Here is a 15,782-nt window from a genome sequence, read left to right on the forward strand (position 1 = left end):
AACAGTAGACGGTCATTTTCACAACATCAAGGATGAAAACACAAGACAAAATTGCAAATAACATCTTGAAAGAACCATTTGCAGGGGTGATGAATGATTCAAGTTACAAATGACAGAATTATTGGCAAATGGAAGTTCATTAATATGAAAAAGCTTCTCTTCTAAGATTGCAGTTTGTCTCCACTTCTTATTGCATGTGAATTATGATCTTGTACGTATGAATTTCAATTCACATTTAATATTCACTTTCTCACCTTGAGGCAGCAGTTTGCACCAAGATCATCCCACTTGCAATAAACATAGCACATCTGTATAGGAGTTTAGGGGTGTATTAAATAAAATAAACAATTGTAGCCAATCAAAATGCAGATTCTAGTGGAACAAAGGTAAAATTTATAACCTGCCCACTGAGAGAACTCAAGTTTCCTAATTCAGTTCTGTACATCCAAATGTAAGTCATGTCTACTCAATAAACTAAGGGAAAAGTACTATTTATACAAATGTGCACCATAATGGAAAGGAATTTTACCAATATCACTCTGAGTACATTCTCCTTTCTAAAGAATACAGCAGGAACAAAGTCCTACTCTGAAAAAGGCACTGTCTCTGCAAGTGAGTTTGTTGTCCAAATACCAGCTTCATCAATTTCTTATTCAATAATATGACTGATGTAGCAGTGACTTATTTTACAAATCTCTGCATTCAATGCCATGAAACAAATTTAGCCTACGGTGAGGCTTAGTGAACAGTTATAGCAGTGTCGAAAAGTACGTAAAAGATTTTTCCCCCTGCCCGCCAGAAGGTAGCACTTGTACTGCAGCGTCAACGTGCATTAATTAGTCTGCTTATTAAAAACAGCAATTAAAAAAGCAATAAGCTGTACCATAGTTGAACACCTCAGCCAGCCTGTAGGTTTAGGGTATTAACACATATGTAGTGCCTTACACATACTTACCTCCTTCCCAGCACAGCTATCACTGACTATGATTGTCACATAAACAGGATAAAATTATTCTGAGTGACATGACCTTTCTCCTAAGTTATGCATTTTTTTCACCATAATGAGAATGTATTTATGAGTTGTGTAAAATTCACCAATTAGAATGAGATGAAGCAGCACGGTTATATTAAATGCAATCTAATGTTTTTACAAATTAAAAGCCTGAAGAGTTATCAAAACTGAAAACAGGATTCTTCAGCAGTGTGCGATGAAAACAGATGCTATGCGACTCTTCATCACTACGGCCTCACTGTACTATCAGTTACATCACCCAGTTTCACACTATAGCACTGTTTTCTGTAGCAGATATTGATTTCTGATAGCCAAAATCTCAGTCTTCATCCCATATCAGCTGCACTTCTACAGCACCCTATCAAAGTCATTCAAGAATTTTTTTTTATTCTCAAATGCCACTGCATTAGAATGACAGGAGAAGTTTATCAATAATTCTCCCAAGAAGACAACAAAAATATAGTGAGATTTTCCATCACTAGTTCTTAAATAAGCTGCTGTATATAGTCTGCTCCAAGGCTTTGGGGATTAATAATCAGCTGTATGAAGAAATATGTGATATATGATTAACTCAACCATAAAATGTTGCTACCAAGCTATTTAAAATCTGAGACAGGGAGGGGAAAAAGAAAAAAAAAACAAAAACCAAACACCGAAACAGGGAAAGGAGGAAAGAAACAAACTGTGCCTTAGCAAGCAGAATAGGGTTTTGAACATTCTCAAAACCATAAGGGTTCCTATTTACTTCAGGAAACAGCTTATAAGTCAAAACATGCTGGAGGTTTTGGTTGCCTTTTTCTTTTTTTTTTTGAGGGGGTTTGTTTTTTGGTTGGTTTTTGTTTGGGTTTGTTTTGTTGGTTTATTGGAGGCTTTCTGTGTTTGTTATTTTCCAAGCTGCCAGTTGTTAGTCAAGATTGCTATTCATTTTACAGGAGTGTTAAGAATGCAAATGGTTAACAATAGTATAAACTATATACTTGGTTTAAGTTTGAATGTCTAAAACTATTACACACTGCATTCATCTGCATTCCCTGTTTATGGGAATGAAATATGTAGTCATTTGAAGTCCACAATATGTATACTGTGTTTGTAATAACTGCAGATTTTACAAGCACATTATTCTTTCCATTAGGATTAAAACCTCACCGAATAGCAATTTGTGAAAGAATTCTTGCAGGGCCCTGAGCCCAGAACTCTGACCTCTGATGAGATGCTTGGCAGCAACAAACTCTAGGCCTAAGCAAAACATCTGGTTTGAGTTAGACTTCCTGAAAAAATAGCCCCTGTACTGGGGAAACTGGTATTCACTCAGCTTTGTCTATAGACTTTGACTGACTTCAGCGCTGTTGTGGGGGGGAGGGGGAAGCTTTGCCAGAATGCGTGTCAATCACTGTAGAATTCTTGGTGGCCTGCAAAGAGCTAAGCACTTACATTAGGAGACACTGTATGCATTTGTTCATGCTTCTTGGGCTTTTTCTTCTTGTACTTCACAGCTCAACGTTTTTTTTCAGACTTACTGCCAACTTTGAATTATCCAATCCAAAACTACAGTCCAGCTCAAAATATAAATTTTGCTTCAAGAAATAGTTTCTGCAGATTTTTTTAAACAATAATTATTTTAACTTCATTTTTCTTGTGAATTTAGACAATCACTGTCATCATAAAATGAATGGGAATATTCCCAAAAGAAACACGAACTCCAACTGCCAAGAAACTTGTAAGAACAGCTTTTGGTTGGCTTGCAGACTTTTCATACACAACATTTTTTACATACATTACATAGATAACAGTACCACAGAAGGGTAACTGGAGAGAGAATACTGATACCCTATGTCCTGAGCCTGCTGCTTGTATGTTTAATCAGCACAAGCTCCTACAAAAACAGTAAGAAAAGGATAGAGCTGGTGCTTGTTTCTCCTTTACCTGAGATGGAAAGTACATCATGTCAAAGAGTACGCAAAAATGCAGAAAGGAACTTCTGCAGGCTCAGTTTAATGTGCTTTGTTAAAGCTGATGGCCCTGGTAAGGAAGACATGAACAGCTGGGTGCAGTAGGTAGCATGCAGCTTCAATATCGTATGTGACTGCCAAGGAGAAGTATGTGGACAAACTCAGTTCATAGCTAAGCCTTTTGAAAGTAATCAGCTGTAATAATGAAACAGCTAGCAATACCTACTGGGACCTGTTACATTAAAAGATAGATGTAGAAACACAAAATTCAAAATAACTGAATTTGAAAGTAACAGGTACTGAATTTTATGGCAGAGTTGTTGTCTACACATGCATATACATAAAAAAGATTGCATGAGAGATGTGTGATAATATTTATTTACACATAATACTGCTATTTACAGATGAATTTACCTGCACTGTCATTACTAGTAGGATCTAATTCCATTAGTAGAATACTTCAGTGTTGTGGGGAAAAAAGCATCCACACAGTATTTTCTTCCATCCACTGCTCTATTTTACATAAGTCTGCCATATGACTGTGTATTGTCAAAGGACTCATAGTTTACTTTCTTACTGTGATTGCTAATGCACTAATACTTTTATGCTTGATCTAGCAGTAACTTTACACTGGAATTAGATGTCAATTTCTACTTTCCACCTCTAAAAATCTAAACTAAACACCACTCTTACCAACCCCATGCATTCAGGCACAATGCAGCCACCAACGCACAAAGGGACGTTTATAAAATAAGCCTTGCTTGTCTGAACCAGAACACTGCATCACTGGAGTTTCAGTTGGGAGACTTAAATAAATAAAAATAAACCAAAGTAATAAACACCATGTTTTATGGAGCTGCAGGGAAAAGAAGGAAAAAAAAAAAAAAGAGAGAGAGAGAAAAAAAAAAAAGGAAAGAAAAAAAAAGGAAAGAAAAGAGGTCGTCCTGGCAAACTTGAAAGATTAGACTTAGAAGCTGCCTCTCTTATTCCAGAAGCGTTCTGGCCCACACTACTCCATGCCATCTCAGAAGGCCAGTCAGCTGTGGGCAGCAGGGCCACCCACACAGGTGTCTGTGCTGCCTTTCTCTACATGGTAATATAAAAACCAAAATAATGTTTCACATTAAATCAGCTCACAAATTTCCGCGTACAACAGGAATCACCTTCTACTGTCCCATGCAACATAAGGCACGTTGAAAGAAAATTAACTCCAGCCCAAATCTTTGTAATGTGTAGTCAGGTTCTCCGAGGAGCTAAATTTTTTCTACTACTTATGGCATTCCCGTGGTCATGATATCCAAGTTTCTGATGTGAAACTCACATCTGTCCATAGACTCTATTGGAAGATTGAACATAACTTTAGAATCATCATCATCAGCTGGTTGACAGCAATAAAGACAACATTCACTTTAAATTACTCTGAATTATACACAGTTGAGTAAATTTGAATTTGTTTTGCTTTAAGGTCTTCCAAAGTTGAGGCCAATATGCTGAACAAAAATATTAAACTATCTGTAACCCTGTGTCAACATATGATGCTACTGGGAATGGTAAGCGAATTAATTTTCCAAGGAAAATTAATTACTTATGACTTACAGTTGTAAAAGCAAACAACGTAACTCTGGATTAGGGCACATTTAATTTCTGTTTGGAGTAGCGATTAAATTATATGGTATATAATTCATGGTATGTAATGGAAAGCAGAACAAAGATGAAATCTTAGACAATGACTGACACAGAAAAAAGTGTATATTTATGTTCCTGATACGAAACTAAAGGCTACAGATATTAATCACTATCTAGCGAAACATGATTTTAGTCTCTAAAATGATTTTTTTCCAAACTTGTTTGTTAGCAAAAGTGTTATTAGCAAGATAAAAATCTAGAAAGCAGTGAATTACAGAACAGAGAAATCTTGTGTGTTATATTGCCTCTTAGTGAAAAGAGGCTACAATTTTCAGTGATATATATTGAGTGACATAAGTGTCACAGAAGGGTTGTGAGGAACGGCAACACTAACTTAAAGTCATCCTACTTTAAGTTCATATTACTTTAAGGAAGAGAGGAAAAATTTGACCACATATTCAATATTTAAACAAATTCGTACACTAACACCACATCACTTACTTTTTATACGGAACAGTTACCAAGAAAAATAAAGCCATAGCTCAAGTGAACCTGTGAAAGTCCTTGCAATGTTCAGTAATTCGGTATCCGTTCAAACCAAGTAAGAACAATTATTTTATGTATTTCACTGCAAAATGGATCAAGTTCTTATCTTACATAATATATATCACTAGGACTATACAGATTAGCAGAGCATTTATGAATTCAAAATATCATAAGAATTTAATTGCCACCTATGGTCTCCTGCTGAGGGTGAAAAGAAATCTATTGCTGTTTCCAGATATTCAGATATTAGGTCAACAGCTGCTGTGCTATGAACTCACAAGGAATCACTCAAAAGTACCAAAATATTAGTATGCTTCCCTATGAGTCAAATGAATATACTGTTAATTCATGAAACCAAAACAACAGATGCAACAGATGACCGCTGCACAGCAAGTGGTGACTACAGAACTCCACTAACAAATAATATTTACATTAATGATGTTTAAATTGACCCCACACACACATACAAAGCAAGTGATTCACATCTCCACTGCCACTTTTACCTGACTTTGTGGACACTGAAGACATGCTTTTACTGTGGTCATAGTTTAATCAATTTTATCATTATAATATTTACATTAAAATCTGACTAGAATGCACAACACAGAGTCTTAGAGATTAACTTACTTCACATGAAAGATGAATGTTTGAGCCTGAAGCACAAGTTCTATGAACCACATCAACAAGTTCTATGAATACCACATCACGGATATTCCAGGTTATGCCAAGAGCAATCTGCAGCTCTCTCTCTGGCATTTTAAAGAATGTTTATAAAAAAGTGATGAACTTAATTAATGAAAATGTAATTAAAAATCAAGGTGAATGGAGCAGAAGGATTTTTCAAGGCTAAAATTGCGTATTTTCACTTCCAAACTCTTGAAATGTAAATAGAAAACACAAAATCCCCTCACACATTTCAGAAGCTATTCAATCAAAATACTTTTTGAATGACAGACTTTATTATGCTCTTTTCTGTTTCAGCTTTTAATCTAACAAGTGTTTCCAAACTGATGCAGAGAGAAGGCATATCACACCTATTGGCAGGATCCCAGCCTCACAAACTTCTATTTTACTGCTCTTGCCATTTGGCTCCCGTGTCAGAACAGTCTCTCAAAAGAGTTTAAATCTGCCTGGCTCTCCCCAAGTACATTTATGGAAAGAGCGGGGGAGGAAGAAAAAAATAAAAGAGAGGAAAAAAAAGTCAAACAGTAATATTAAACACGCTTGCACAGAGGGTTCCCTATAGCTGGGCAATTCCGCTCAGGAGTTCCTGCCTGCTGGTTTTGTGGTAGTCTGGAAATTAACAGCATTTACACCTAGTTTTTGTGAACAGTAACATATCATTCTAATTCAATTAGAGCACAAATCACATGAGTTTGCATCATCTGTTGTCATATGGTGAAAAAACCCAACCTCCTAACAAACTTCTGCCAAAAGAGCTGGTAATTAAGCAATCAGAAACAAACTGACAAGAGAGGGCAAATCTGTTCAGCAGCTGTTTCCTGTCAACACCCTTAGATCATCCCGCCTCAGTATCTAACACTTCTGAAGTTTCCCTACTTTTGCTAAACTGTCAGCAGCTCTATAAAGACCCACCTATGCAGATACCAACTCAGTAATACTAAATAGCATCAATGAAAGAGGGGCATTATTAGCAGTAATGTCTAAAATTTACCTGCAGTTAAGGTGGCTTACAAAGGCACATCTCTGACAAGTTTTCAAATGGTGTCTACAGAGCATATTTGGTGACAGCAGTGAAAAGAGATGCTGTCGTCCATGGGCAGCTCCATGAGTGACATGTGCAGATGCAGCAATACCGCTGTGCTCTTCACTCTTTGCAAATACACATACACACATTTCCTTCATTTCCTTAAAGGGGCAACATCACACCTCAGCATGCTGGAACATCTTCTTGGAGGTAATGAAATATACACAGTACACCAACTAAAGTCGTTAACCACATAATGGTTATCTTCTTCCTATATCCCTTTGTTTTAATTGGTCATAACAGACTAGCAAAAGTTTACTGCTGACAGGACAGCTGATTTCTCTTTGCCAGTCAGAGAACAGGTAGACACAACCAAAGAGACTTCTGCCAAGCTACAGGATGTAAACCACCCCCAGCAGCCAGTAAATCCTGCTGAAGATTACATTGCGCAAAGTTACCAGAGGTGTAACTTACTTTGAAAGGAATCTTAAGTTTTGCACACCTACTTTACTGGGGTGGGAAAGCATCCAGAAAACATTATGGGGTGATTACCTCTTCCTGACAAAGCTGTCTGCAAAGATTTATGTTCCCATGGATGGCAGAGAGCTTTGCTCACCAAGTTTTACTTTTTAAAATGAAAGGCACATCATTCACCCTAAAAATGGTGTAGGGCAAAACCACATAGGATTTTTACTTTACCATGCTACAATTAAGGATAAGCTGGTGGTGGTAGAAATCCTGCAGTAAGCACAAACACATTCACCAGCCTACATATCCACTGTCTGTCTCTGAAATACCGTTTCCCTTCTGACATGACCCTTTTTCTTGCCTGCTTTTACTATTCTATAGGTAAAACCACCACACTCCATCCCTCAAGAAGTTTTTGTACACCTTAAAACTCTAAGTTCTCCCCATTTCCCACTAATTTCAAAGCAATCAATTACCCACAAGACGCTGGAAAAACATTCTGTGACAATACTCTACGAAAAAGGGAGTATAGGTTCACAGAAAAGGTGCAAGTTTCCTTTGTTGAGGAGAGATTAAATAGCATGGTGAAATACTATCCCATGTATCCCTGTCTTTGAAGTCCCAGTGAGTTTGTTCAGATGACATACAATGCAGAAGGTGCCCAGAATTTGGCCAATTATTTTATTTTTTTTTTATTTATAGTAATGACAACATATGTGCTAGTTAGGAATTCCTTTAATATAAGAACATAAGAATAACTCTTGTGATACCTCAGAGTTTCAGCCAGACCCCAGTCTACCAGTCCATTTCATATTTTAAGTGTTTTCAACTCAAGGTATGCTCGTAATTAAATAACCTGTTGCTATTCACTGCTAAAAACAAGTGACATACATTCATTAATAAGCAGTCTGATTACTGTGAGATACACAGACATGAGCACTGGTATCCTTTGACAGGATTTAAGCAAAGGTTCTCTTTATGCAACCATTTCAATTGAAGTACTTAGAAACATAAGCCAGCTCATAAAACTGCAATTCTAGCATAGGAGACTCATTCCATACCTAACTGTATATACAAATTCATTGTAGTAACACAGACGGAATGCTCAAGTGTTTTGCAGACAGGCTGTTCAACTGGGTGTTGAAACCTGCAATTCTGACCAGCAAATAACATTCCAAATTTCCAGAGGAGATAATGTGAAACATGCAATGTAAAGCACTGCTTACCTAGCAAAACATAACACTGCCTTAATCAGAAAAACATAAGTTGAAATCCCCCACAAATTTGTTAATGAGCTTAACAAAGCAAGCTCAAGTTTGAGGTTGTTTGGACAATCATACCTGAGAGATTTAAAAAACACACTATTGCACATTCTATATCACCTTATTCTGACATCATAAATGGGTGATTCTCCCATGCTATCCAAGCTAACACACCTGACTACTCATGTACTCTATGGGTAAACTAACCAATAAAAAGGCACGAAATAAAGTTCTAAAATATTCAGTGAAAAATGAACATTTCTGACTGAAAAGAAAAAAAGAAATTGTTAGCTCCCATGCTCTGCTCTGTGTTATTAAACAAAAGCATGCTACACAAAGGATATATAACTAAAAGAAAGATACAACCTTATATTTTGCCACAAAAACTTGTGGTTGTTTTAAGGAAAACTACAGAATCACAGAATATTAGGGGTTGGAAGCTATGCAGAGATCATGGAGTCCAACCCCTCTGCCAAAGTGGGATCACCTAGGGCAGGCTGCACAGGAAGGCATACAGGCAGGTTTTGAAAGTTTCCAGAGAAGGAGACTCCACAACCTCTCTGGGCAGCCTGTGCCAATGCTCCATCAACCTCACCATAAAAGACTGTGATGGCCAGTGTTCAGATTAGGACTACTCTTGTCTGCAGTCACTTACCACTTTACAGCTTTCTTTTTATTAGCAGCTTTCTGTTTAAACACTAATTTTACAGTTTCCACTATTAGAGAAACAATACAACATTTACTTTACCCAAAATAATGGTTTAGAAAGAAAGCAATCTAAAGATCCAGAATCACTTAGCTTCAGAAACACTTAGCAAACAAAGCTACCAAGTTATCTTTCCTAGGGTGCGATGCAAGGGTCAAGCCAGCTTTTCTTGCAGGAAAGACAACAAATAGAAATAATGCACAGGCTTGTTCACCCCACAGTTGTACCAGGCTGTATCTGATCTTAGTCTTGTACTTACACATACCCTTGAGGTCCCTTTGATCCCTGTATTTCTAAAATGTTGCTATAGTTCACCTCCAGTCTTAGTAACTATTAAGCATTAAATATAAAGTCAGTTTGCCCCAAGTAAATAATTTGCATGATTGGCATTCAGAAGAGTAATAAAACTTTAAATGATACTACTGTCAAAATTGAGATTCACCTTTCTAATACCCCTCCTGTCACACAGGCTCCTACTGGAGGTTTAGAAAGACTTGACTTCTTTTGAGGAAGAAGATAATTAAAGCATGCAACAAACTAAAAGGGCTGTATGTAGTTTCATCCACATGTAGGAGAGGCCAGTAACAACCTTCCATCGCTGCCCACTAGTTTACCCTCATCAGCATGAGTATAGTTTGGCACTGAGGCAGGAAAGGAAAGTCCATGCAGGGATGGCCTGCAACAGCAGGAAACATTCTAGGAGAAACAAAAATTCCCTTCCTTTCAGCAGGATTGACTTCAGTGACATGCCTCACTACTAAATAGTTGGTTAGCATTTTTGAGTGGTTTGTATCTGCAATGCCATAATTAAGACAGAATTGGTACAACTAGGAAGGAAGCATGTCTGATTTCAAGTGTTCCATGAAGTTACATTGTCATTCAGTAAAACATACCCATCTTTTTGGTTTGGGGTTTGGTGGTTTGTTTTTGTTTTGTTGGTTTTGTGGGGGGTTTTCTGGGGGGTGAGGGAACCAAGCATAAAATACATATCAAATTGCAACTGTGATAATAAAACGTCCTACAGGTCATAAACCCGTCCACAATGGATACACTTCAATAATGAGAACAACACAGGGAAAAGGAAGACTGAGAGGGACAGAAAAGGCATTCTCAAATGTATGAAACTCTCCTTTGACCAGGACCATTCAGCAATATATCCAAAATAAACCAAGAATCTTCTTACCCATATTTTCCCCTGGAGTTGCTAGTATTGTTTACAAATTCTATTTATTTGACACAAAATGTTCCAGCTATATCTGGAATCAAGTATTCTCCAACTTCAGAGTTTAGAAAACTACATATGTTATCTCTTGCATCCTTTGGGGATGTTGATTTTCAAAATACATCAAAAAATGAAGATGTACAAAAATACATCATGAAAAGATTAGGGTTTTTTCCCCTCAAAATTTATGAAGACCAAATAAGATGTTGCTTTCTCGAGATCAGACACAATGCACAGGTCAGTTTGAGATCCACCAGCATCCAGTAATTTTGCACACTAAATGAACAGCAAAAGACCAATCAAATTTAACACAATCCCCTAGCATTACTTCTCTGTCTTACAATATATACTCAAATTTTAACTTTTTAGAAGTTTATTAATTTAATTCCCCCTTTACTTAAGCTTACTTGATAGGGCCTGGTCAACCAAATACCTATGCTAGTGCTGTTTCATTCTCATATGAAAAGTTTGGTTTCTATTTGAGAGGAAGGAATTTTTTTCTTGTTCTTTAGGCATCTTTTTAAGCTTTTGTTTTCTTTGCTCTGGAATTAAATTATTTAACCACAATCTTTGTGAAGCAGCTTTGTCCTCCGCTCTTATCTACAACTTCCAAGATCATTATAACAGTAGTGGTAATTCATCAGCCAAAATTCGTTTTACAGCATATTAAAGTCTACTACTAACCACTTCTTCCCTGATAGGAATTTATCTTTGAACTGGCATGGGGAGGTGGCAAGGCAAATATGTTCTGTATCAGGCAGAGTCTGGGCATCACCTTCACAAAAAATCACAGTAATATGGTCTGAAGGTGATAAATTAATTTTGGCTAGGTTCCTGTCTGGGAGGAATGAACAATTTTCCAAATGAGATAAAGATTAAGGAAGACAAGGACCTTTAGGCAACTGGAATTCAGTTTGAGAGGCATCCTAGAGTAAGTTCTTCTCTCTGTTTAAGGAAATACCTGTTAGGAGATCTGGACCCTGTTTATTTTTCACTGACAGACCAGATTTTCTCAACAGTGGAATCATAACTTGGAATGAAAATAAAAGCAGGCAGTCAAGTACAAGTTTCAATCTCTTTTGTCATCTAAAACAAGTAAACACAAATCCCAACTGACAAGACTAAGTTTACAGAGATATTTTGCTACCTGAAACTTGTATTTCCATACCCAAAAATATGAACAGATTTTCTTGGAAAACATGCAGCAAAAAAAGCTAGCAAAGAGCAGTATTCTCACAAACATGAGTATGAAGTACCAAAGAGGCCAAGCGAGAGGGATCCAAAATCCCATGGAAACAGTGACTACAAACGATGCATTCCCTTCACATAGTGTTGTTGGGAGGAAGCACAGACACACTCCACAGTTTCACAGAACCACAGAATTATTGAGGCTGGAATAGACCTCTGAGGTTGTCAAGTCCAGCCTACGACCTATGAACATTAAGAAAGCTCATATTGTGAGCAGCAGATTTAATACATGACTATTCCACCTCCCTGCTTTACTGTCATTACTGATAGCACAGCAGCAGCTCCTGCCCAGCAGGGTCGCTCAGATGAGCATAAAACATTCCTGTGCTGTAGTTCAATTACAAAAGCCACAGGCTTCCTCAAGCAGGCTCTGCCACACCAGACTCTCACTTGAACCTCTGAGAAAAAAAAAAATCCCAGATCCCAGAAAAGACAGAGAAATTATTGTGTCTGCCATTGCCTTTCAAGTAGAGTAGTTTGGGACCTCTGGCTAGCTTAAACTGATAGAGAGGCCACATCTCAAGTCAATCAAAACTTAGGCTGCTGCAAAAGCAGTAGCCCCAGCTCCGCTCCTCCCACAGACTATGTGCTGCTGCTCCTCTCTCCCTCCCACTTTTGCCAACCCAGGACATCTCACTGCCATTATCGACACTAGGAAAGGACTGGGGCACTTGGGCAGAAGTAGCAGAAGAGGAAGGACCACCCCTTCAGGGAGCTTACTTTTTGATCAACACACAGTAGTGTGTGCAGCTATCCCTCAAGAAACTGCTATCCTCCTTGTGCTTCCACGGGCACTGGCACCAGTGCAGTCTCAGGCTGCCTCTGTCTAATTGCAGGACTAATTGCTGTCTGTCCTTTAGGACAGAAATGCCAAAACCTGAACTTGTCAGATTCTTAAATACCAATTTCAGGGTGTTTACAAAAGGGGAGGTCATATCTAAATGCTAGATTACAGTTACAGTGGGTTAAGAAAGTAACTGCTTCTGGAAAAAAAACAACTGTTACATTTTTGACTCAGCCTGCACATTGCATATTTTATTCCCAAAATTAATTACAAGAAAAACCCAGTTATTAATCAATATACAATAAAATCTTTCAAATTACCTTGGATAATGATATAAAAATTCAGTACTTGATATGTTCTTTATCTGAGAAATTATATCATCTGTTACTCTGGAACTCCCTGAACAACGTAACAGCTTCTTCCATGCCTGCACTCTCAACATGCCAGCAAGTGACTGCTCCCTCTGACAGATGAGCAGTCGTAACAGGTTAATTCCTCTTCTACTTTCTTCCCCTCCAACACCATGAGAGAGCTCCCACACACAAAGGGCAGCAGAGTTTCTGACTTTTCTTTCAAATTTGCTTTCAGTAGTGTCACATAAAGATCTAATACCTCAGAAATGTTGAACAAGCATCTTAGAGCTTCTCTGGTGATACTTAAGAATTCCAACAGAAGGTGCACCTTTGTCAGAGGATTCATTTAAGCCATGATGAGATGCAAAGTACAGACAAGCTGGAAATGTACAATTTCTGAGGCCTACCTCTACCAGGATTTTAGGAATTATTTCTCTGATTTTTTTCACGTAACCAGTTTGGGCATGAACAAATAACACAGCTGAACATTTACTTGCAAAACACCTGTGGTGGACCACAAAGTTTCTCTGAATGGGCCTAGAACATGGTGGTTACCCCACGTTCTATTTCACTGCAAAAGTAAATGACACCAGCCTCAGTCATTGAGCCAGTACCTTCATTGCAACATTCATCTCATAATATCATACAACCACCAACAACACTGAGCCTTTTTGCTTCACATGTATGCTGGTACGATGTGCACACAGACCATAAGCAGATAGTGAGAATTCAAAACAGTAACTTCTAGCCACGAAGGTGAGAGTTCTTCATTCTTAAACAATGACCAGAGTACTTCAAATAGTAAAATGCTCCAGTTTAAATTTTTTTAAATAACTTAAAAAAAAACAAAACCACAACCTACTTTTCAGTGTTGAAATAGGATTTCAAGATTATTATTTTTTTGCTAAATACTTTATTTCCTTGAAGCAAGGACCAACAAAAATCTGTATCACTTGTCATTTTGTTGATAAAAGCAATGGCTCTCCACGAATTAGGAAACCAACTATGCTTCAGATTGAAGTTCTTCCTTTTGCCAGATGACCACCCCCTGATTTATTAGCTGTCATCACTGGAGCACATTTTTATTGAAATCTGGATACACATGTTATGAAATCTACAATATTTCAGGCTTGCAATCTAATTTTCCTCAAAAAACTATGGCATAGATCATACCGAAAGAATAATTATATGTTAGTTACACCACTAAGTTTTGCAGTTAGCAACCAACACAAGTATGTTTGACAGCCTGTGGCAAAACATGCAGGGCTTGCAAAAGCCATGCTAAGCAATACTTTAACCAAGTGAAATGTTGACCACAGTTCCTCAAAAACAAAACAAGCACTTCTTTGATAATTTCCATAGCACCTTTCTTTGTATTGTCATCTTTACCAGTGGCAGTAAGGGATTCTAGGCTGCTAGTTGCCTTCTACCCCATTAACTCTCACAGGCTAACCTGAAAGAACAGATCCAGACAGTTCTGTGCTTTCTGTTCTGAATTTTGTTTCAGCCTTTCAAACTTACTCATATTCTACAGTTTCAAAAATACAGAGAAAAAGCACATGATGACTTTTCTTTTCTTTTTAACTATTTGGTGAGACTTAAGCACATCAATATTATGTTCCTGAATGGATGTCAATATGCTGTAAAATGATAGTAACTTACACACCACTTTTCAATACCCTTCACTTTATAAAAACACTTTGAAGGTAAATACTAGCTCTCAGAAATAACTGACAAAAACCTATAAAAATAAGAGTTGTCAAACATTTTCCAATTCAGCTTTAGTAAATGAAAACCTTTAAAACAAATGTTTTTATTACAAACTCCTAAGAAGGAATGCACCCAACAGTACAAATTAATGGCTTCAAAATGGAGGATCAATATCTCATTGTACTTTACACAAAAAGCTAAACCCCACTGCTGCAACAACGCAAAAAAAGGAGAAAGCTTTACAGATCAGGTTACCTGTCTGATCTGATGTTTTTAATAGCCCATACATCTGGCTACAGCCATTTTAGTCACAATCGCAATCGTTAAAAGAGGTGATTAAAAAAAAAGAGGTAGTTTATGACCCCTAGGTATTTACTACCATTGTATCAGCTCTACAAACGTCTTTTAAAGGAGACATAAACAGTTGGCAATTACAAAGCAGCATTTTGGTGTTGCTCTATAGCATGACAGGTTACTCAAATGAGACATATTATCTTACCTGATACATGCCAACTCCTATATGCTTGGGCTCGATTTTCACTAACTCAGCTAATGGGTCTTGGACGCGTCTAGCTATGGAAACTGAAAAACAGAATTACAAAACAACTGTGGGTTTTACCTGAAAAATAAGAATAAGAATTGCTTTTGATAATTTTTTTTTTTAAATCTTCTACATAATTAATCTTTTTTTTTTCTTTAAACCTGGAAATAGCCAATAATATCGCAGCGTTCTTTTTCACTGTTAGACATGGGACATGAAATATACATTAAGCAAAGCTTTTAATTGAATAATTAAAGCCAGACCTAAGACTTGAAATAGTAATAACAGTATTAAAAAAAATCAGGCCACAGAGTTAATAAATAGACCTGAGTACACTAAATTTTTCCCTTGCATCCATATTAAATGGACTACATTTAAAATTAAACCCTCAAATATCCTTTAACCTTAACTCATGGACCTGTAGAAACAAACATTTAAAAAAGAGTGGAGTAACCGTTCACAGATTTATTTAATGTTGCCATTCCTAGGGTATATATTCCATACTAACATAATTCAAATATCAAATTAATTGTTCACTTTGAAAATGGTTCTTGGACTTTGCTAATCTAAACTGCATACCAAAACACATCATTTGGCAATCTGTCATTGTTATAACCACATTTAGGGGCAAAAAGGAAAAACAAAAA

At 37.2% G+C, this 15,782-nt stretch overlaps 1 protein-coding gene across 1 annotated transcript in view; it reads right to left on the minus strand.

The window, feature by feature from the left end:
* Positions 1–15,782, minus strand: part of SRBD1 (S1 RNA binding domain 1) — a 139,066-nt gene that overhangs the window by 43,186 nt on the left and 80,098 nt on the right. Inside the window, exon 15 of the mRNA XM_009904029.2 lies at positions 15,094–15,176. Within this exon, the coding sequence (XP_009902331.2) occupies positions 15,094–15,176 (83 nt within the window). The remainder of the gene's footprint in view (positions 1–15,093; positions 15,177–15,782) is intronic.

The sequence above is a fragment of the Dryobates pubescens genome, chromosome 16 (assembly GCF_014839835.1).
Source record: "Dryobates pubescens isolate bDryPub1 chromosome 16, bDryPub1.pri, whole genome shotgun sequence".
Lineage (NCBI taxonomy): Eukaryota > Metazoa > Chordata > Aves > Piciformes > Picidae > Dryobates > Dryobates pubescens.